Source organism: Bombina bombina, chromosome 3 (assembly GCF_027579735.1).
Source record: "Bombina bombina isolate aBomBom1 chromosome 3, aBomBom1.pri, whole genome shotgun sequence".
Classification (NCBI taxonomy): Eukaryota; Metazoa; Chordata; class Amphibia; order Anura; family Bombinatoridae; genus Bombina; species Bombina bombina.
This window is the reverse complement of record NC_069501.1, coordinates 312,412,109-312,437,097: the sequence shown is the minus strand read 5'-3', so window position 1 is coordinate 312,437,097 and position 24,989 is coordinate 312,412,109. Positions and strand designations below refer to the sequence as shown.

Genomic DNA, 24,989 nt, shown 5'->3' with positions numbered 1-24,989 from the left:
TGGGAGGGAAATTTAAGCCTTTCGCTGGGGTTTCTTTGCCTCCTCCAGGTGGCCAGGTGTTGTATTTCCCCAACAGTAAGGAATGAAGTCGTGGACTCTCCCTGCCAGGAAAGAAAGGAATTTATCTGGTATGCATAAGTTTAGTATATTTTCAATAAGTAAACTAAATCCACAACCTTAAAAGAGAGTACATATATATATTTTTTCATTATTATGCAAAAAAGAAGCAAAAACATAAAAAAATGTTTACCTCACTTTACCTTTTCCTATTACTATACAGGCAAAGAGAATGACTGGAGGTGGAGGGGAGGTGCTATATATAAATCTCTGCTGTGGTGCTCCTTGCCACTTCCTGTTAGCAGGAGGATAAATCCCACAAGTAAGGATGAAATCCGTGGACTCGTCATATCTTGAAAAAGAAATAAATAACGACAGAGATTTGACCCTTTAGGGAGATTGACGATAAACCTTTCTCCAAACCCTCCTGGAGAAAAGACAAAATTCTAGGAATCCTAACTCTACTCCAAGAGAAGCCCATGGATTCACACCAAAAAAAGATATTAACGCCATATCTTAGGACAAATTTGTCCATAGACAGGCTTACTAGCCTGAGACATGGTCACAATGATCAAGTTAGAAAAACGTTGCTTGGATAATATTAATTGTTCAATCTCCAAGCAGTCAGTTTCAGATTAACCAAACTTGGATGAAGGAGGGGCCCTTGAATTAGAAGGACCTTCCTCAACGGAAGTCTCCAAGGTGGCAAAGATGAGATGTCCTTCAGATCTCCACACCAAATCCTACGAGGCGAAGCCGGTGCTATGAGGATTACCAAAGCCCTCTCCTGCTTGATTCGAGCAATGACCCGAGGAAGAAAAGCAAACGGAAGAAAAATCTGGAGAACACTTCCGTATGGAGTTCAAACTCCCGGAAGAAAAGTCTGCCTGCTCAGAAAATCTACCTCCCAGTTTTTCCACCCCTTGTGATGTGGATCGTCAACAGGTAACAAGAATGGGCCTCCGCCCACTGAATTAATTTGGATACCTCTGTCATCGCTAAGGAACTCCTCGTTCCTTCCTGATGATTTATGTAAGTCACTGACGTCATTGTAATCGACTGGAACCTGAAAAACTGGACCAAGGCCAACTGAGGCCAGAAGACATTGTAGATCGCTCTCAGCTCCAGAACGTTTATAGGAAGAACAGACTGACTAAGTCCAGACTACTCCCCACCCTAGAAGGCTGGCGTCTGTTATCCCATCACCCAAGATGGGCTGCGAAAGCAGGTTCCCTGGAAGAGATGAACCAGAGACAACCACCATTGAAGAAAATCCTTGTCTCCTTCCCCTGTAGTATTCGAGGAGACAAATCTGTATAATCTCTGATCCCTTACCTGAGCATGCCTAACTGCAGAGTTCTGAGATAGAACCGAGCAAACAGGATGAGATCCATAGCCGCCATCAGCCCCGATTACATGAGTCATTGAAGGCCGAGGAGTGGATTGAATGACTAGACAAGTATCGATAACCTCTGATCTCCTGACATCCTGTCAGAAAAATCTTCATTGATATGTAATCCATTATGTTTCCCAGAGAGATACCCTTGTGCATGGGACAAAGGAACTCTTTTCAAAATTTACCTTCCACCTAAGAAATCGCGGGAAGGATAACACCATGTCCGTGTGAAATCTTGCTCGCTGAAAGGATGGCGCCTGGACTAAGATGTCGTCCAGAGTTGGGGCGCCACTGTAATGCCTTGTAACTGAAGCACCGCCAACAGCGATCCCAGAGTCTTTGTGAGAACCCTGAAACCTGTGGCAAGACCGAAAAGAAGAGCCACAAAACTAGAAGCGTTTGTCCGGAAAGGCATATCCTAGAACTTGAGACGAATCTTGTGAATGGCACATGAAGATACGCGTCCTCAAAATCCACTGTTATCATCATAAAGTGACCCACGTGGATTTAAGGCAAATTTGGTAGCCTGCAAATCATGGTTTAGGCGAGGTTATTTGTAACCCACCAGGAAAAGTGGACTCGCTGCGTTGAACACATAGCCGCAGCTGGATTCGAACTCTCAACCTTCCCAGGGAAGAATGGAACGAATAGTTTCCATCTTGAAATTTGTCTAGATCCTTAAAATCTAAAAAATGGTCTGAAAGTTCCCTCTTTTTTGAAAACCACAACCCGAGTGGGACACAAAATGTAACTGAAACAATCACTCCAAGTTCTGAGAGGTCTCCTACGCAGTGTAAGAACGCCTCTCCTTTTGTCTGATCTGTAGATAATCCTAAAAGCAGGAACCTGCCTCTGGGAGGAAAATTTTTGAATTCCAATTGTATCCCTGGGACACTATTTTCTATTGCCCAGGGGTCCTGAACATCTTGAACCCAAAGCTTGAGTGAAGACGGAAAGTCTGCCCCCTACAAGATCCGATCCCAGATCTGGGGCATGTCCATCATGCTGTCTTTGATTCAACAGCAGGCTATTTTGATGATTTTTTTTTTTTTTGTGTGTGTGAAATTCTTTAAGTTTCAAAAGAGATTATTTCTGTCAAGCCAGGTCCCAACAAGGTCTTCCCCTTGTAAGAAATCGCTAAAAGCGATTTAGAAATAAAGGAATTAGCCAATTTGAAAGCTTTATCCTATCCTGAATCTTATCCAGGGGAGTATTCTTTTCAAAGATTGTCCATAGGACTGGAGAAATAAACAAAATGTCCTCTAAGGGTATAGTAGTTCTCCTAGCCAAGCTGGAAATTACTCTTCCTTATAACCTACTGGACGCACCAGGATAGATTACATCAGAGGCGTCCCAGGGTATCTAAAAACCTCCTAACTAAAAAATAAAAAATGGAGGTGATCAAGCCAAAAAACTGACAGAAACATCTTCCTCTACAAACTCATGGAAGAAATATTAGGAACAGCTACCACTGTATCCACTTAAAAACATTTCATCAGATGTCTTCCCCGTAGCATGGGAAAGGTAGACGATGGAACATATATCGCCCTGACAGAAAAGGCAATGTCCTGTACAGGAACTCCAAATGGAGTTTGCGAGGAAACGCAGGGCACTGCATGTGTGATTGAAGATGATATAGACAATTTCATAGTCCCCCAGACTCACATATGGAAGAATAATTAATAAAAATTAACATATAACAAACAGTACCGTCACTTTAAATTTTAAAGTGCAACTTTTTTTTAACTAACTGACTCACAATAGACAGTGATGAATTAACCTATAACACCGGTATTGTCTGTATAAGTACAACACTTTATTGTAATGAGGATATAAAATGTTGTCTATGTACAGGAGGAACTCTAGTACTACAAATGTTCCTCTATATCACAGCTTGATCTAGCAAAGGAGTCAGAGAGCCTGTACTGATGCTGTCTCTTTATTCACATTAATTAGCAGCACATACTGAGTAGACCTGATTTATTTATCACTCATTGTGAAAGTTCCCTCCTTTTCCACTGTAGCGCTTTTCTGAAGCGCAAAACACTCAGACAGAAAAGTCTCCCTGTGTTTAAGTTTTTTTGTTAGGAAGGAAAGTGCTGAATCAAAAACAACCTTTTAATATTAATATATAATAAACGTTGTTTGTGTAAGTCATGTATGCATTAACATATACACTTGTTTTAAGGTGCAGCTGCAGACGTCGCCCTGATGTCTTTTTTACAGATGCGTATCGTGACAAAGAGCCTGTCTCATTGCCAGCTACACGATACATTCCTCCTCATCTTAAGTTCCTCCACTCCTTCCGACAACCGGAAGGTCTAGGAGAGGAGGTGCACACTGCAAAGGCGCCATTTACAAGCTCCGCCCCTTGTGGGCGTCACACAAGCCATCTCCCGGTCGCCATTGAAAACCAAGTAAAGGCACCGGGAGCAAAGGAATACAGTGAAATAAACAAAGGACAGCTGCCCAGCCTGTTACACCCCGTGAACAACAGTCCCCTCAACTACAGCGCAGTCAAACAAACCACAGTTCCTATGTGATCTCCCGGTCGCCATTAGCCAAGCAAAGGCACCGGGAGCAAAAGGACAAATTGAACCCATCCAGTGCAAACACTCACACTGAGCAAGAAAACAGACTGAACAGCTTCAGTTTAAATAGCTGTTCAGTCCAAAGACTGAAAAGAACACAAGGTAAAACTCCCTGTCGGCTCCGTTATTAGCTGAGACCACCAGGAGATGAAACACAAGTCACCCAGTACCTGTATACCAACTACCATGTCTCCTAGCAGAAAAGGAGAAACTAAGTTCAAGTCCAATGAGGTTTAACTTGATTAAAGAATCTAAAACTAACACCTCACTTTGCCACTTCCTATCACTAACGTAGGCAAAGAGAATGACTGGGGTGGGAGGGGGGAGGAGCTATTTAACAGCTCTGCTGTGGTGCTGCTTGCCTCCTCCTGCTGACCAGGAGGTGAATATCCCATTAGTAATTAAGATGAACCTTGGACTCATTGTGTCTTAAAAAAGAAAAAGGCACCATTGCCCCCAGTGACCGTGGATATGAGTCCAGTCCTATACCGAAAAGAACCTTCCCCTTAAATGGAAAGGAAAGCAGTCTAGATTTTGAAGTCATGTCAGCAGACCAAGACTTCAGTCACAGAGCCCTACGGGCCAGAACAGAAAAGCCTGGTGTCTTGGCATTCAAGCGAATAATCTGCATGTTTGCATTGTAAATAAAAAAAAATAGCTACAATCAAGGCCTTTATTCTTTCTTGGATTATACAGAGTGGAGTTTCCACCTTGATTATCTCCGAAAGAGAGTCACACAAATAAATAGCGGCTCCAGCCATCGCCACTGCAGATTGAAATAAAAACCCTGTGTGCTGAAACATCTTTCTCAACAGAGTTTCTAGCTCCTTATCCATGGGCTCCTTAAAGGATTACTTTCTGTTATAATTTTTAAGCTAAACAACTAACATATTAAAGTTAATAAACATTAATTAAAACCTACTGACCTATATTTTCTCCAAAACTAAGTTTCATAACGTTCTAAAAGTTATATCTCGCCGATGATGTCACGTTATCCTGCCCGCTATTTTCAGCACTGAGTGTTCAAAATACTTAAACCAATAACTTTGTGTTTAAAGCGGCATTTTGAAACCTAGGTATTGTAAACGGATTGGTACAGAGCAAAGGATACCCACGGAGTGGGTTTGGAAAACAATTAAATTTGCAGACAAGATTTCGGATATACGGTAGAGATATGTTAATGAAATGCTATTGATAAAAAGCGTATTTGGGGTAGTTAGTTAGTAACAGGCATAGAAAATATTTACTTACAGTGGCCCTTTAAACAAACTATCCTCAAGTGGGATAGTGGTGCGCTTGGCAAGCGTGGAGATAGCTCCATCCACCTTAGGGACAGACCCCCACAACTCTAATTGGGAGTCAGGGACAATTTCTTAAAGGAAGAAGGGGAAAAAGAGGATCTGAGTCTTTCCCATTCATTCTTAATATTTGCCATCTTAACAGGAACCAGGAAAGTTTGTGGCACCACCCTGTCCTCATAAACCTCATCAAGTTTAGGAATAGAAGGTTCCTCGGGTAACTTAGGTTCCGGAACCTCTAAATGTAGCCAACACTTCTTTTAACAGAAAGCGTAAGTGCTCTATCCTAAATATAAATTCAGGTTCCTCCACAGCCGGAGTCTTAGAGGCAGCCAATTTCGACCCAGAAAGAGCCTCCTCTGAAGTATCAGAGGTGTCTTCATCAGAGGATAATCTAGTATCAGATAAATCCAGCAAGTCGGTAGATGACCCCTGGGAAGGATAGCAGTATTTAACCTTTTTCTTGAGCTAAGCAGGACGATGTAAAGCACTAAAGGCAGTTTGCAACTGTTCAGAAAAGTCTGGCGGTAAGAGGGCCTCTCCTGAAGGAGGATTAGTCGTGCAATGGGGAGTTGCATGCGTAATCAGAGATGTTTTTAGGGAACGCACCTCACGGGAGGGAGACCCCTAAGAGGTGGATAGCTCAGTTGTACTAAATATCTTAGTCTTTTTAGATATAACAACTTTATCAAGGCATGTAGAACATAGTTGAGCAGGTGGGTATACTGTAGCCTCCTCACAATAAAAACAGGTATTAGGTCCTCCATTGCTTGCACTTTTAAAATGGACTATAGAAAAATTAAATGGCACCTTTATACCCCCAATAGCCAGGGAACTCACCACCGTTATGACCCAGGCCCCACAGAGAAACCGCTTCTTCTCCTGTCAACCGCACGGTCAGGAAAGAGGTAGTTAATGAGGCCACACCCGGTCAGTGCCATGCATGACCGCACCTGCTGCAGGAAGAAAAGCGCGCCAAACTAACAGGCTGTGCAATATATCCAAAACAAAAGTAAAACCTGAATGTTCCTACATCTGCCAGAGCCTCATCTCACACGTTGCAGAATAAAAACATAAAGCAAATCATGTATAAATCCCTCCTGTTCAATAATCCCCTTCTGGAGATATTAACCCTTGATTCCATACAGATAAAGGAGTCACACTGTGACCCTGTCTTTTACGTTACCATATGATATAAAATGAAATGATCTTACTGGAATCATCGCTGTGGAACAGACACACAGCCTCTCAAGTTTGACAGTCTTGTAGCATCACACCTGACATGAGCTTAAGTGATAGAAGTAGGCAGTGAAACTCGTCAACACTGATTGCTTAGGAGTTGTTAATACGATTCTGGATGGTTTCGCAGACAGACACTACACCTGCATCTCCAGACCATAACCGTCGCCAATGTTCTCACTGAGAGGTTGACAAGACTACTACCCTCCATAAGAGACTACTCTGAATCTTCCGACACTTCTCTGCCATCCTCCTGTGACGAAAGGCAAAGAATGACTGGGGGATGAGGGGAGTGGTGGAAGTATTTGTGCCTTTGGCTGGGGTGTCTGCCTCCTCTGGTGGCCAGTTTCTGTATTACCACAAGTAAGGAATGAAGCCGTGGACTCTCCTTATATTAAGATGGAAATTATCAATAAGTTTGCTGTTTAAGCAGTCCTAATATCAGCTTTATATAGAGTTGTAATTCACACTCAGCACGCTGCCTGATCTTTATCTACTGTACCTAGATAGGTATAAGAGCAACATGTATCACTGTCTGATTACTAAGGAAAGGATAAGTGCTTGCTAGTCCGCCTTCTCCCCTACCCTAACTAGAAATGCCAGCAAGCTCCACGAGTTGTAGAAGTAATAAATTAGCTGTAGACACAGGCACACCGGCAGCTGAAATTTACATTCTGTGCTCTGTGAATAGGTGTGCAGAGCATTTAGGGTAAAATTCACAAAGCAGAGTGGGTAAATTTTGGAATATAGAAAATTGGAAAGGTTTTAACGACACTATCTAAATCAAGAAAGTTCATTTTTTTTTTAATCAATGTACCTTTAGGTTAAACAACGCTAAAACATTGCTATAACAAACCAAAAACGTCAACTTACTTTCCTGCTAATTTTGCAAGTTCACACCAATCTCTTCTGACAATATCAAGACCTTTCAGTTCCTGTTTAGTTGTATATTTCCCATCGCCAGTAGGTTCCACAGTTAAGGCTGCATATTTTTTTTTCTTCAGTAGTAGAAGAGATTTAAATACGCCATCAATGTCAATTTCCAAGAGTTTATAAGATTTGTTTATTTCATTTTTAACCTGTATAGTAGAAAAAGTACAATAAGTAATCAATTTTTGTTTATCCACTTCAAAGAATAACAATGAGAAAATACTTAAATAGACAGTCTACACACAAACATAATTTATGCTTACCTGATAAATGTATTTCTTTCCGGATATGGTGAGTCCACGGAATCATCAATTACTAGTGGAAATATCACTCCTGGCCAGCAGGAGGCGGCAAAGAGCACCACAGCAAAGCTGCTATATATGTCACTTCCCTTACCCATAACCTCCAGTCATTCAGCCGAAGGGAAAATGGAAAAAGATAACACAAAGGTGTAGAGGTGCCTGAGGTTATAGTTAAAAATATAACTGTCTTAAAATAAAAGGGTGGGCTGTGGACACACCATATCCGGAAACAAATACATTTATCAAGTAAGCTAAGATATTTTGAGTCCACAAAATCATCAATTACTAGTGGGAACCAATACCCAAGTTAGAGGACACAGATGATTAGGGAGGGACAAGACAGGTAACTTAAACAGAAGGCACCACTGCATGAAGAACCTTTCTCCCAAACGAAGCCTCAGCTGAGACAAAAATATCAAATTTGGAAAAAGTATGCAGAGAGGACCAAGTTGCAGCCTTGCAAATCTGTTCTACATAAACTTCCTTCTTGAAAGCCCAAGAAGAAAGGACAGCCCTAGTGAAATGTGATTAAATTCTCACAGGAGGCTGATGTCCAGCAGTCTCATAAACCAAATGCATTATACTAATCGACCAAAGAGAAAGCAAAATAGCTGAAGCTCTCTGACCTTTATGTTTCCCAGAGAAACAGCCAGCAAACTGGTGACAATCCTTAGTCGCCTGTAGATAGAAAATAAAAGCATGCACAACATCAAAGTTGTGCAACAAATATTTCTTATGAGAAGAAAGATAAGAACACAGAGAAAGAAAAACAATTTTCTGAATATCTATCTGAAACCACTTAGGAAGGAAACCTAACTAGTATGAATAACCTCCTTAACTGCATGAAAGATAAGGTGAATCACACTGCAAAACAGAGCCTACTGCAAAATGTTAAGAACAAGGGCAAAAACCTAAGGGAGAGCAACTGACTTAAACACAGGCCTGATGTAGACCAGTGCCGGACAAAAAGCCTGCACATCTGGCACGTCCACCGGATGCTTATGTAGCAAAAAAAGACAATGCAGAAAACTGACCCTTCAGGGTAATGACTGAAAAACCCTTCTCCAGACCACCCTAGAGAAAGGATAAAATTCAGAAAAAAACCCCGCTTAGACAAAACTAAGCAACCAATCTTCAAGCACTCAGCTTCAGAGATTCAGATGAAGGAAAAGACCAAGAATCATAAGTCCTTCCTCAGAGGTAGTCCCCAAAGTGAAGAGACGACATTTCCACTAGGTCTGCATACCAGATCCTGTGAGGCCACGCAGGGGCTAATAAAATCACAGTCGCTCTCATCTGAAAATATGAGTAATGACTCGTGGAAATAGAACAAACAGAAGAAAAAGGTATGCAAGACTGAAATCCAAGAAAATTGTCAGAACATCTATCAGGACGGTCTGCGGATCCCATAGAAGCCAACTCCTGAAACCCCCCCATGTGAGGGTCTACCTAGAGAACACTTCTGGATGGAAATGCTCACTCCAAGGGATGAGTTATCAGTCTGTTTAGAAGTCTGACTCCCAATTGTCCACCCCTGGAAAGTAGATAACCAACAGCAAATGTGAGCTTCCTTCCACTGAACCATCCAAGTCCCCTTCTACATGGCTAAGGAACCCCTAGTTCCTCCCTAATGGTTGATATAAACCCTAGAGGTGATATTGTCTGACTGGAACCAAGCTAGGGACGACTGAGGTCAAGTCATCAGAAAATTGCGAATTGCTCTAAACTCCAAGATGTTTAAAGAGGATAGCAGACACTTCGAAGTCCATAATCTTTAAAGACCCAGACAGTTTACCAGTCCAGCAGGTTGGCATCCGTGTTCACATCTCCAGAAACACGCGCCCGGAGATAGATACTCCTGAAAAAATACTACGGAAGAAAGTATCTTGTCATCTGATCTAAATCTATCCTTTAAGACAGATCCGAAAGTTCTCGATGTCATGGAAAAACAAAATTTATGCTTACATGATATTTTTTTTTTTTACACGATGAGTCCACGGATCATCTTAATTACTAATGGGATATTCACCTCCTGGTCAGCAGGAGGCGGCAAAGAGCACCACGGCAGAGCTGTTAAATAGCTGATCTATGGAAAGTAAAGGCTCAAACAGAGCCTACTGCAAAACTTTAAGAACAAGGGCAAAACCCTAAGGGGAGCAACAGACTTAAACACAGGCCTGATGTAGACCAGTGCCTGACAAAAAGATTGCACATCTGGCACGTTCACCAGAAGTTAGGAAGAGAAAGGAAAAGCCAAGGTGCAGAGGTATCTGAAGTTTACAATAACCCACAACCTGTCTCTAACAACAACAGGGCGGGCCGTGGACTCATGTCAAAAAAGAAATAAATTTATCAGGTAAGCATAAATTTTGTTTTCTTTTTAATGACACGATGAGTCCACGGATCATCTTAATTACTAATGGGATCCAATACCAAAGCTAGAGTACACAGATGATACGGGAGGGACAAGAGAGGAAACCTAAACGGAAGGCACCACTGCTTGAAGGACCCTTCTCCTAAAAAAAACGGCCTCAACCGAGGCAAAAGTGTCAAACTTGTAGAATTTTGAAAAAATAAGAATAGAGAACCAAGTTGAAGCCTTGCAAATCTGGTCCACTGAAACTTCATTTTGGAATGCCCATGAGGAAGCAACAGCCCTCATGGAATGAGCCATAACTCTCCCTGGAAGCTGTCGTCCAGCAGCCTCATATGCCAAAACGGATGACACTCTTCAGCCCTTACGTTTTCCTGAGAAAACCACAAAGCAAGCAGAAGACTGACAAAAATCTTTAGTCGCCTGAAGATGAAACTTTAAAGCACAAACTACATCCAAACTGTACAGAAGATGTTCCTTCTGGGGAAAAAGGGATCGGGAAGGAACAACAATCTCCTGATAAACGATCCTATCAAAAACAACCTTAGGAAGAAACCCTAACTTAGTACGCAAAACTACCTTATCCGAATGGAAAATAAGAGAAGGAGATTCACACTGTAATGCTGAGAGTTCATATCTTTCTTTATACTACTCAATGCAGCCTTTTAAAGTGATGATACAGAAGTGAATAAAACATTAAAACAGTACAGATAAAACATGGTAAACGTAAGTAGCCAATGAAATGGGTACTTTAGTAAAAACAGAAAAAATGGACCAATAGGATGTGTCATAGCTCCCATAAACTGTCCAATACGAGCCCCAACTTCCTCTTTCTTGCTTGATGCTGAAGATCCAGAGATTACAAACAGAAAAAAGTTCCAATATGAAAACAAGAACCAACAGAAATATTGCAATCCAACAGGACTTGAGGAGACTTCTTTTAAATCCAAAACTTTGAGGTGTAGCAGAAAACCAGGATTCTTTGAACTTGGAGAAGAACTTCTGAGGATTTGAAGGAATTGATTGTAGAGACGAATGAAGAGGGATGAAACCACTTTTCAATAAGTCTTCATGATTAGTTGGTAACTGAAACCAAACAATGTTAATAATGAGAAAACAAAAAAAGGGGAGGGTACATGCAGAGGTGGGAAAAACATAATTTCTGTAAGAACTTACCTGATAAATTCATTTCTTTCAAATTAGCAAGAGTCCATGAGCTAGTGACGTATGGGATATACATTCCTACCAGGAGGGGCAAAGTTTCCCAAACCTCAAAATGCCTATAAATACACCCCTCACCACACCCACAAATCAGTTTAACGAATAGCCAAGAAGTGGGGTGATAAGAAAAAAAGTGCGAAAGCATAAAAAATAAGGAATTGGAATAATTGTGCTTTATACAAAAAAATCATAACCACCACAAAAAAGGGTGGGCCTCATGGACTCTTGCTAATGTGAAAGAAATGAATTTATCAGGTAAGTTCTTACATAAATTATGTTTTCTTTCATGTAATTAGCAAGAGTCCATGAGCTAGTGACGTATGGGATAATGAATAGCCAAGATGTGGATCTTCCACGCAAGAGTCACTAGAGAGGGAGGGATAAAATAAAGACAGCCAATTCCGCTGAAAAATAATCCACACCCAAAACAAAGTCTTAATCTTATAATGAAAAAAACTGAAATTATAAGCAGAAGAATCAAACTGAAACAGCTGCCTGAAGTACTTTTCTACCAAAGACTGCTTCTGAAGAAGAAAACACATCAAAATGGTAGAATTTAGTAAAAGTATGCAAAGAAGACCAAGTTGCTGCTTTGCAAATCTGATCAACCGAAGCTTCATTCCTAAATGCCCAGGAAGTAGAGTCTGACCTAGTCGAATGAGCTGTAATCCGTTGAGGCGGAGTTCTACCCGACTCAACATAAGCATGATGAATCAAAGACTTTAACCATGATGCCAAAGAAATGGCAGAAGCCTTCTGACCTTTTCTAGAACCAGAAAAGATAACAAATAGACTAGAAGTCTTTCGGAAATCTTTAGTAGCTTCAACATAATATTTCAAAGCTCTAACTACAACCAAATAATGCAACAATCTTTCCTTAGAGTTCTTAGGATTAGGACACAATGAAGGAACTACAATTTCTCTACTAATGTTGTTAGAATTCACAACCTTAGGTAAAAATTTAAATGAAGTTCGCAAAACCGCCTTATCCTGATGAAAAATCAGAAAAGGAGACTCACAAGAAAGAGCAGATAATTCAGAAACTCTTCTAGCAGAAGAGATGGCCAAAAGAAACAAAACTTTCCAAGAAAGTAATTTAATATCCAGCGAATGCATAGGTTCAAACGGAGGAGCTTGAAGAGCCCCCAGAACCAAATTCAAACTCCAAGGAGGAGAGATTGACTTAATGACAGGTTTTATACGAACCAAAGCCTGAACAAAACAATGAATATCAGGAAGATTAGCAATCTTTCTGTGAAAAAGAACAGAAAGAGCAGAGATTTGTCCTTTCAAGGAACTTGCAGACAAACCCTTATCCAAACCATCCTGAAGAAACTGTAAAAATCTAGGAATTCTAAAAGAATGCCAGGAAAAATGATGAGAAGAACACCAAGAAATGTAAGTCTTCCAGACTCAATAATATATCTTCCTAGATACAGATTTACGAGCCTGTAACATAGTATCAATTACGGAGTCAGAGAAACCTCTATGACTGAGAATCAGGCGTTCAATCTCCATACCTTCAAATTTAAGGATTTGAGATCCTGATGGACAAAAAGGACCTTGCGATAGAAGGTCTGGTCTTAACGGAAGAGTCCACGGTTGGCAAGTAGCCATCCGGACAAGATCCGCATACCAAAACCTGTGAGGCCATGCTGGAGCCACTAGCAGAACAGACGAACGCTCCTTTAGAATCTTGGAAATCACTCTTGGAAGAAGAACTAGAGGCGGAAAGATATAGGCAGGATGATACTTCCAAGGAAGTGACAATGCATCCACTGCTTCCGCCTGAGGATCCCTGGATCTGGACAGATACCTGGGAAGCTTCTTGTTTAGATGAGAAGCCATCAGATCTATTCCTGGAAGTCCCCATATTTGAACAATCTGAAGAAATACCTCTGGGTAAAGAGACCATTCGCCCGGATGTAATGTTTGGCGACTGAGATAATCCGCTTCCCAATTGTCTATACCTGGGATATGAACCGCAGAAATTAGACAGGAGCTGGATTCCGCCCATACAAGTATTCGAGATACTTATTTCATAGCCAGAGGACTGTGAGTCCCTCCTTGATGATAGACATATGCCACGGTTGTGACATTGTCCGTCTGAAAACAAATTAATGACTCTCTCTTTAGAAGAGGCCACGACTGAAGAGCTCTGAAAATCGCACGGAGTTCCAAAATGTTGATTGGTAATCTCGCCTCCTGAGATTCCCAAACCCCTTGTGCTGTCAGAAATCCCCATACAGCTCCCCAACCTGTCAGACTTGCATCTGTTGAGATCACAGTCCAGGTCGGAAGAACAAAAGAAGCCCCCTGAACTAAACAATGATGGTCTGTCCACCACGTCAGAGAGTGTCGTACAATCGGTTTTAAAGATATTAATTGCGATATCTTTGTATAATCCCTGCACCACTGGTTCAGCATACAGAGCTGAAGAGGTCGCATGTGAAAACGAGCAAAGGGGATCGCGTCCGATGCAGCAGTCATAAGACCTAGAATTTCCTTAAGGCTACCGAAGGGAATGATTGAGACTGAAGGTTTCGACAAGCTGAAACCAATTTCAGACGTCTTTTGTCCGTCAGCGACAGAGTCATGGACACTGAATCTATCTGAAACCTAAAAAGGTTACCCTTGTCTGAGGAATCAACAAACTCTTTGGTAAATTGATCCTCCAACCATGTTCTCGAAGAGACGATACAAGTTGATTCGTATGAGATTCTGTTAAAAGTGAAGACTGAGCAAGTACCAAGATATCGTCCAAATAAGGAAATACCACAATACCCTGTTCTCTGATTACAGATAGAAGGGCACCGAGAACCTTTGAAAAAATCATTGGAGCTGTTGCTAGGCCAAACGGCAGAGCCACAAACTGGTAATGCTTGTCTAGGAAAGAGAATCTCAGAAACTGATAGTGATCTGGATGAATCGGAATATGCAGATATGCATCTTGTAAATCTATTGTGGACATATAATGCCCTTGCTGAACAAAAGGCAGAATAGTCCTTATAGTTACCATTTTGAATGTTGGTATCCTTACATAATGATTCAATATTTTTAAATCCAGAACTGGTCTAAAGGAATTCTCCTTCTTTGGTACAATGAAGAGATTTGAGTAAAACCCCAGCCCCTGTTCCAGAACTGGAACTGGCACAATTACTCCAGCCAACTCTAGATCTGAAACACATTTCAGAAATGCTAGAGCCTTCACTGGATTTAATGGGACACGGGAAAGAAAAAATCATCTTGCAGGAGGCCTTATCTTGAAGCCTATTCTGTACCCTTGAGAAAGAATGTTCTGAATCCAAAGATTGTGAATCGAATTGATCCAAATTTCTTTGAAAAAACGTAATCTGCCCCCACCAGATGGGCTGGAATGAGGGCCGCACCTTCATGTGGACTTGGGAGCTGGCTTTGGCTTTCTAAAGGGCTTGTATTTATTCCAGACTGGAGATGGTTTACAAACTGATACTGTTCCTGTAGGGGAAGGATCAGGCTTTCGTTCCTTATTATGATGAAAGGAACGAAAACGATAAGCGGACCTAAATTTACCTTTAGATTTTTTATCAAAAAGTTCCTTTCCCCCCAGTAACAGTTGAAATAATAGAATTCAACTGTAAACCAAACAATTTATTACCCTGGAAAGAAAGGGAAAGCAAAGTTGACTTAGAAGACATATCAGCATTCCAAGTTTTAAGCCATAAAGCTCTTCTAGCTAAAATAGCTAAAGACATATACCTGACATCAACCCTAATGATATCAAAGATGGAATCACAAATAAAGTTATTAGCATGTTGAAGAAGATTAACAATGCTATGAGTATTATGGTCTGTTACTTGTTGAGCTAAAGCTTCTAACCAGAAAGTTGAAGCTGCAGCAACATCCGCCAAAGATATAGCAGGTCTAAGAAGATTACCTGAACATAAGTAAGCTTTTCTTAGAAAGGATTCAATTTTCCTATCTAAAGGATCCTTAAAGGAAGCACTATCTGCCGTAGGAATAGTAGTACGTTTAGCATGAGTAGAGATAGCCCCATCAACCTTAGGGATTTTGTCCCAAAACTCTAATCAGTCAGATGGCACAGGATATAATTGCTTAAACCGTTTAGAAGGAGTAAATGAATTACCCAGGTTATTCCATTCCCTGGAAATTACTTCAGAAATAGCATCAGGGACGGGAAAAACCTCCGGAATAACTACAGGGGGTTTAAAAACCGTATTCAAACGTTTAGATTTAGTATCAAGAGGACCAGACTCCTCTATTTCTAATGCAATTAAGACTTCTTTAAGTAAAGAACGAATAATTTCCATTTTAAATAAATAAGAAGATTTATCAGTATCAATCTCTGAAACAGAACCCTCTGAACCAGAAAAATCAGTATCAGAAACAGAATCAGAATGATGATGTTTGTTTAAAAAGTCATCTGAAACATGAGAAGCTTTATAAGACCTTTTACGTTTACTGGAAGGAGGAATAACAGACATAGCCTTCTTAATAGATTTAGAAACAAAATCTCTTATGTTAACAGTAACACCCTGAATATTAGATGTTGATGGAACAGCAACAGGTAATGGAACATTACTAAAGGAAATATTATCTGCATTAGAAAGTTTGTCATGACATTCATCACAAACAACAGCCGGAGGAACAGTTACCACAAGTTTACAACAAATACACTTAACTTTGGTAGATCCAGCATCAGGCAGCGATTTTCCCGAAGTAGCTTCTGACTCAGGGTCAATCTGAGACATCTTGCAATATGTAATAGAAAAAACAACATATAAAGCAAAATTGTCAAATTCCTTAAATGACAGTTTCAGGAATGGGAAAAAAAGCCAATGAACAAGCTTCTAGTAACCAGAAGCAAATAAACAATGAGACTTAAATAATGTGGAGACAATAATGACGCCCATATTTTTTAGCGTCAAAAAAAGACGCCCACATTATTTGGCGCCTAAATGCTTTTCCCGCCAAAAATGACGCCACATCCGGTGACGCTGACACTTTTGGCGCAAAAAACGTCAAAAAAATGATGCAACTTCCGGCCGGAAGTGACAGAAAATTTTTGCGACAAAAAAGTCTGCGCCAAAAATGACGCAATAAAATGAAACATTTTCAGCCCTCGCGAGCCTAACAGCCCACAGAAAAAAAGTCAAATTTTAAGGTAAGTAAAAAATTGGTTTATTCATATGCATTATCCCAAATATGAAACTGACTGTCTGAAATAAGGAACGTTGAACATCCTGAATCAAGGCAAATAAATGTTTAAACACATATATTTAGAACTTTATAAAAAAGTGCCCAACCATAGCTTAGAGTGTCACAAAATAAGACTTACTTACCCCAGGACACTCATCTACATGTAGTAGAAAGCCAAACCAGTACTGAAACGAGAATCAGTAGAGGTAATGGTATATATAAGAGTATATCGACGATCTGAAAAGGGAGGTAAGAGATGAATCTCTACGACCGATAACAGAGAACCTATGAAATAGACCCCGTAGAAGGAGATCATTGAATTCAAATAGGCAATACTCTCTTCACATCCCTCTGACATTCACTGCACACTGAGGAAAACCGGGCTCCAGCCTGCTGCGAAGCGCATATTTAACGTAGAATCTAGCACAAACTTACTTCACCACCTCCAAGGGAGGCAAAGTTTGTAAAACTGATTTGTGGGTGTGGTGAGGGGTGTATTTATAGGCATTTTGAGGTTTGGGAAACTTTGCCCCTCCTGGTAGGAATGTATATCCCATACGTCACTAGCTCATGGACTCTTGCTAATTACATGAAAGAAATACTCGTCTCTGTGTCTTTAATAAAATCTAGATTATACCTTCACAAACTAGGATAATCTGAATTTTATTAGAACAGAGACCAGAGACTCCAATTTTGCTAGTTTAAAGCAAATATTAAATAAGTAAATTGTTAGCTGGATGAAGAATGGGTTTGAAATAAAACTGTTTGAAAATAGAGTCCGAAGACCAATCTGCAGAAAATAAAATTTGTTGTAAAGGAGCCGCTTTAAGAAAGGCTTTAGAAGCAGCGGAACCTCTAACAGAGTGAGCAGAAAAAATTTAAATATCAATACCAGCTTCTTTCATAACCCACTTCACCCAGCGGGAAATAGAAGTATTAGTGACAGGAGCATGAGGCGGAACAAAAGAATAAAAAGTTGATTAGAAGATGAAGATCTGAAAAGAGAAGTTCTAGATTCATACTCTGAGACATTTAACCACACAAAGGGAAGGTTCAGAAGGTAAGAAAGGGTAGAAAATAGAAGAAAAAGTTTTTGTTCTTCGAGATAAGAAAAAGGTAATTAAAATCTAAAGCACCAACATCAGAAACCCTACGAAAAGAAAACAGAATTTATGCTTACCTGATAAATTACTGTCTCTTACGGTGTATCCAGTCCACGGATTCATCCTTACTTGTGGGATATATTCTCATTCCCTACAGGAAGTGGCAAAGAGAGCACACAGCAGAGCTGTCCATATAGCTCCCCCTCAGGCTCCGCCCCCCCAGTCATTCGACCGACGGTTAGGAGAAAAAGGAGAAACCATAGGGTGCAGTGGTGACTGTAGTTTTACAAATATAAATTTGAACCTGACTTAATTGCCAGGGTGGGCCGTGGACTGGATACACCGTAAGAGAAAGTAATTTATCAGGTAAGCATAAATTTTGTTTTCTCTTACATGGTGTATCCAGTCCACGGATTCATCCTTACTTGTGGGATATCAATACCAAAGCTTTAGGACACGGATGAAGGGAGGGAACAAGTCAGGTAACCTAAACGGAAAGCACCACTGCTTGCAAAACCTTTCTCCCAAAAATAGCCTCCGAAGAAGCAAAAGTATTGAATTTGTAAAATTTGGCAAAAGTATGCAGTGAAGACCAAGTCGCTGCCTTACAAATCTGTTCAACAGAAGCCTCATTCTTGAAAGCCCATGTGGAAGCCACAGCTCTGGTGGAATGAGCTGTAATTCGTTCAGGAGGCTGCTGTCCAGCAGTCTCATAAGCCAATCGGATGAAGCTTTTCAGCCAGAAGGAGAGAGAGGTAGCAGTAGCTTTCTGACCTCTCCTCTTACCAGAATAGACGACAAACAAGGATGATGTTTGTCTGAAATCTTTAGTTGCTTTTAAATAGAATTTTAAAGCACGAACCACATCAAGATTGTGTAACAGTCGTTCCTTCTTAGAAACTGGATTAGGGCACAGAGAAGGAACAATGATTTCCTGGTTAATATTCTTATTAGAAACCACTTTTGGAAGGAAACCAGGTTTGATACGCAAAACAACCTTATCTGTATGGAACACCAGATAGGGTGAATTACACTGCAAAGCAGATAATTCTGAAACTCTTCGAGCAGAAGAATAGCTATCAAAAACAAAACTTTCCAAGATAATAACTTAATATCTATGGAATGTAAAGGTTCAACGGAACCCCTTGAAGAACTGAAAGAACTAAATTTAGACTCCATGGAGGAGCCACAGGTTTATAGACAGGCTTGATTCTGACTAAAGCCTGAGCAAACACCTGAACGTCTGGTACTGCTGCCAGACGCTTGTGTAACAGGATAGACAGAGCAGATATCTGTCCCTTTAAGGAACTAGCTGACAATCCCTTCTCCAATCCTTTTTGGAGAAAAGACAATATCCTTGGAATCCTAATCTTACTCCACGAGTAACCCTTGGATTCACACCAACAAAGATATTTCCGCCATATCTTATGGTAAATTTTCCTGGTGACAGGTTTTCTGGCCTGGATCAGAGTATCTATAACTGATTCAGAGAACCCACGTTTAGCTAGAATTAAGCGTTCAATCTCCAAGCAGTCAGTTGCAGAGAAACTAGATTTGGATGCTTGAATGGACCCTGTATTAGAAGATCCTGCCTCGATGGCAGCTTCCATGGTGGAGCCGATGACATCAGAATTACCGAAGCCTTCTCCTGTTTGATTCTGGCTACTAGCCGAGGGAGAAGAGGAAACGGTGTCAAGACAAAAGCTAGACTGAAGGACCAAGGCGCTACTAGAGCATCTATCAATGCCGCCTTGGGGTCCCTGGATCCGTAAAGGGGAAGTTTGGTGTTCTGACGGGACGCTATCAGATCCAATTCTGGAATGCCCCATAGCTGGGTCAGCTGAGCAAAAACCTCCGGGTGGAGTTCCCACTCCCCCGGGTGAAAAGTCTGACGATTCAGAAAATGCGCCTCCCAGCTGTCTACTCCTGGGATGTGAATTGCAGATAGGTGGCAGGAGTGATCCTCCGCCCATTTGATGATCTTGGTTACTTCCTTCATCGCTAGGGAACTCTTTGTTCCTCCCTGATGATTGATGTACGCTACAGTCGTGATGTTGTCCGACTGAAATCTGATGAATTTGGCCTCCGCTAGTTGAAGCCATGCCTGGAGCGTGTTGAATGTCGCTCTCAGTTCCAAAATGTTTATCGGGAGAAGAGATTCTTCCAGAGACCATAGGCCCTGAGCTTTCAGGGAGTCCCAGACCGCATCCCAGCCTAACAGACTGGCATTGGTCGTGACAATGATCCACTCCGGTCTGCGGAAGCACATTCCCTGAGACAGGTGATCCTGAGACAACCACCAGAGAAGAGAGTCTCTGGTTTTCTGGTCCATTTGTATTTGAGGAGACAAATCTGCCTAATCCCCATTCCACTGTTTGAGCATGCACAGTTGCAGTGGTCTGAGATGAATTCGGGCAAAAGGGACAACGTCCATTGGCGCAACCATTAATCCGATTACCTCCATGCACTGAGCTACAGAAGACCGAGGAATGGAATGAAGAACTCGGCAAGTAGTTAAAAGCTTTGACTTCCTGACCTCTGTCAGAAATATTTTTTATTTCTACCGAGTCTATTAGTGTTCCCAGGAAGGGAACCCTTGTGAGCGGGGACAGGAAACTTTTTTCTACGTTCACCTTCCACCCGTGAGACCTTAGAAAGGCCAGGACAATGTCCGTATGGCCTTGGCTCTGTGAAAAGATGCCGCCTGTATTAAGATGTCGTCTAGGTAAGGTGCTACTGCAATGCCCCGCGGTCTTAGTACCGCTAGAAGGGACCCTAGCACCTTTGTGAAAATTCTGGGAGCGGTGGCCAACCCGAAAGGAAGGGCCACAAACTGGTAATGCGTGTCCAGAAAGGCGAACTTTAGGAACTGATGATGATCTTTGTGGATAGGAATATGTAGGTATGCATTCTTTAGATCCACGGTAGTCATATATTGACCTTCCTGGATCATCGGTAAGATTGTCTGAATGGTTTCCATTTTGAATGATGGAACCTTCCCCTTGGAGGAGAGTCCTTGAATTCTAGAAGATACCACTGAGCAACAATTTCTAATGCCCAGGGATCTGGAACATCTCTTGCCCAAGCCTGAGCAAAGAGAGAAAGTCTGCCCCCTACTAGACCAGGTCCCGGATCGGGGGCTACCCCTTCATGCTGTCTTGGTAGCAGCCGCAGGCTTCTTGGCCTGTTTTCCCTTGTTCCAGCCCTGCAAAGGCTTCCAGGTTGATTTGGGCTGGGAAGCGTTACCCTCATGCTTTGCGGTTGCAGAGGTTGAAGCAGGTCCGCTCCTGAAGTTGCAAAAGGAGCGAAAATTAGCCTTGTTTTTGGCCTTAAACGGTCTATCTTGTGGAAGGGCATGGCCCTTTCCCCCAGTGATATCCGAAATAATTTCTTTCAACTCTGGGCCGAATAGGGTCTTTCCCTTGAAAGGAATATTTAGTAATTTTGATTTGGACGACACGTCAGTCGACCACGATTTGAGCCAAAGCGCTCTTCGCGCCATAATGGCAAAACCAGAATTTTTTGCCGCTAACTTAGCTAATTGTAAAGCGGTATCTGTGATAAAAGAATTAGCCAGCTTTAGGGCATGAATTCTATCCATTACTTCATCATATGAAGTCTCCCTCTGGAGCGACTCCTCCAGCGCCTCAAACCAAAAAGCCGCTGCAGTAGTTACAGGAATAATGCAGGCAATCGGTTGAAGAAGGAAACCTTGTTGAACAAATATTTTCTTTAGTAAACCTTCTAATTTTTTATCCATAGGATCTTTGAAAGCACAACGGTCTTCTATTGGTATGGTTGTGCGCTTGGCTAGTGTTGAAACTGCTCCCTCTACCTTAGGGACCGTCTGCCACGCGTCCCGCCTGGGGTCAGTTATGGGGAACATTTTCTTAAAGATGGGGGGGGACAAAAGGTACACCTGGTCTCTCCCACTCCCTAGTCCCAATATCCGCCACCCTCTTCGGGATCGGAAACGCATCAGTGTATACAGGGACTTCTAGAAACTTGTCCATTTTACAAAATTTTTCTGGGACCACCATGGGGTCGCAATCATCCAGCGTAGCTAAAACCTCCTTAAGCAGTATGCGGAGGTGTTCCAGCTTAAATTTAAACGCTAAGAAATCTGATTCTGCCCGCTGAGAAACCTTTCCTGTGTCAGAAATTTCTCCCTCGGACAGTACATCCCTCACTGCCACTTCAGAATGTTGTGAGGGTACAACAGATAAATCATCCAAAACTTCTGATTGCTCATCCTCTGTTCTTAAAACTGAGCTATCACGCTTTTTAGGAAAAAACATAATTTATGTAAGAACTTACCTGATAAATTCATTTCTTTCATATTAGCAAGAGTCCATGAGCTAGTGACGTATGGGATATACATTCCTACCAGGAGGGGCAAAGTTTCCCAAACCTCAAAATGCCTATAAATACACCCCTCACCACACCCACAATTCAGTTTAAAGAATAGCCAAGAAGTGGGGTGATAAGAAAAAAGTGCGAAAGCATATAAAATAAGGAATTGGAATAATTGTGCTTTATACAAAAAAATCATAACCACCCCAAAAAACATAATTTATGCTTACCTGATAAATTTCTTTCTTCTGTTGTGTGATCAGTCCACGGGTCATCATTACTTCTGGGATATAACTCCTCCCCAACAGGAAATGCAAGAGGATTCACCCAGCAGAGCTGCATATAGCTCCTCCCCTCTACGTCAGTCCCAGTCATTCGACCAAGAATCAACGAGAAAGGAGTAACCAAGGGTGAAGTGGTGACTGGAGTATAATTTAAAAAAATATTTACCTGCCTTAAAAACAGGGCGGGCCGTGGACTGATCACACAACAGAAGAAAGAAATTTATCAGGTAAGCATAAATTATGTTTTCTTCTGTTATGTGTGATCAGTCCACGGGTCATCATTACTTCTGGGATACCAATACCAAAGCAAAAGTACACGGATGACGGGAGGGATAGGCAGGCTCATTATACAGAAGGAACCACTGCCTGAAGAACCTTTCTCCCAAAAATAGCCTCCGAAGAAGCAAAAGTATCAAATTTGTAAAATTTGGAAAAAGTATGGAGCGAAGACCAAGTTGCAGCCTTGCAAATCTGTTCAACAGAGGCCTCATTCTTAAAGGCCCAAGTGGAAGCCACAGCTCTAGTGGAGTGGGCTGTAATTCTTTCAGGAGGCTGTTGTCCAGCAGTCTCATAGGCTAAACGTATTATGCTACGAAGCCAAAAGGAGAGAGAGGTAGCAGAAGCTTTTTGACCTCTCCTCTGTCCAGAATAAACGACAAACAGGGAAGAAGTTTGACGAAAACCTTTAGTTGCCTGCAAGTAGAACTTGAGGGCACGAACTACATCCAGATTGTGTAGAAGACGTTCCTTCTTTGAAGAAGGATTTGGACACAAGGATGGAACAACAATCTCTTGATTGATATTCCTGTTAGTAACTACCTTAGGTAAGAACCCAGGTTTAGTACGCAGAACTACCTTGTCTGAGTGAAAAATCAGATAAGGAGAATCACAATGTAATGCTGATAACTCAGAGACTCTTCGAGCCGAGGAAATAGCCATTAAAAACAGAACTTTCCAAGATAACAATTTTATATCAATGGAATGAAGGGGTTCAAACGGAACACCCTGTAAAACGTTAAGAACTAAGTTTAAACTCCATGGTGGAGCAACAGCTTTAAACACAGGCTTGATCCTAGCTAAAGCCTGACAAAAGGCCTGGACGTCTGGATTTTCTGACAGACGCCTGTGTAACAAGATGGACAGAGCTGAAATCTGTCCCTTTAATGAACTAGCCGATAAACCCTTTTCTAAGCCTTCTTGTAGAAAGGACAAGATCCTAGAGATCCTAACCTTACTCCAGGAGTAACGTTTGGATTCACACCAGTATAGGTATTTACGCCATATTTTATGGTAAATCTTTCTGGTAACAGGCTTCCTAGCCTGTATCAGGGTATCAATAACCGACTCAGAAAAACCACGTTTTGATAAAATCAAGCGTTCAATTTCCAAGCAGTCAGCTTCAGAGAAGTTAGATTTTGATGTTTGAACGGACCCTGTATCAGAAGGTCCTGTCTTAGAGGTAGAGACCAAGGCGGACAGGATGACATGTCCACTAGATCTGCATACCAGGTCCTGCGTGGCCATGCAGGTGCTATTAGAATCACTGATGCTCTCTCCTGTTTGATTTTGGCAATCAATCGAGGAAGCAGCGGGAAGGGTGGAAACACATAAGCCATCCCGAAGTTCCAAGGTGCTGTCAAAGCATCTATCAGAACCGCTCCCGGATCCCTGGATCTGGACCCGTAATGAGGAAGCTTGGCGTTCTGGCGAGACGCCATGAGATCTATCTGTGGTTTGCCCCAACGTCGAAGTATTTGGGCAAAGACCTCCGGATGAAGTTCCCACTCCCCCGGATGAAAAGTCTGGCGACTCAAGAAATCCGCCTCCCAGTTCTCCACTCCCGGGATGTGGATTGCTGACAGGTGGCAAGAGTGAGACTCTGCCCATCGAATTATCTTTGATACTTCCATCATTGCTAGGGAGCTTCTTGTCCCTCCCTGATGGTTGATGTAAGCTACAGTCGTGATATTGTCCGACTGAAACCTGATGAACCCCCGAGTTGTTAATTGGGGCCAAGCCAGAAGGGCATTGAGAACTGCTCTCAATTCCAGAATGTTTATCGGAAGGAGACTCTCCTCCTGATTCCATAATCCCTGAGCCTTCAGAGAATTCCAGACAGCGCCCCAACCTAATAGGCTGGCGTCTGTTGTTACAATTGTCCAGTCTGGCCTGCTGAATGGCATCCCCCTGGACAGGTGTGGCCGATGAAGCCACCATAGAAGAGAATTTCTGGTCTCTTGATTCAGATTCAGAGTAGGGGACAAATCTGAGTAATCCCCATTCCACTGACTTAGCATGCATAATTGCAGCGGTCTGAGGTGTAGGCGTGCAAAAGGTACTATGTCCATTGCCGCTACCATTAAGCCGATCACCTCCATGCATTGAGCTACTGACGGGTGTTGAATGGAATGAAGGACACGGCATGCATCTTGAAGCTTTGTTAACCTGTCCTCTGTCAGGTAAATCTTCATTTCTACAGAATCTATAAGAGTCCCCAAGAATGGAACTCTTGTGAGAGGAAAAAGAGAACTCTTCTTTTCGTTCACTTTCCATCCATGCGACCTTAGAAATGCCAGAACTAACTCTGTATGAGACTTGGCAGTTTGAAAGCTTGAAGCTTGTATTAGAATGTCGTCTAGGTA

General features: G+C 41.8%; 1 protein-coding gene across 1 annotated transcript in view; it reads right to left on the bottom strand.

Moving 5' to 3' along the window:
• The window catches only part of POLA1 (DNA polymerase alpha 1, catalytic subunit), a 1,417,985-nt gene that overhangs the window by 748,816 nt on the left and 644,180 nt on the right, over positions 1-24,989 (bottom strand). The window contains exon 28 of the mRNA XM_053705268.1: positions 7,455-7,660. Coding sequence (XP_053561243.1) covers positions 7,455-7,660 — 206 coding nt within the window. The remainder of the gene's footprint in view (positions 1-7,454; positions 7,661-24,989) is intronic.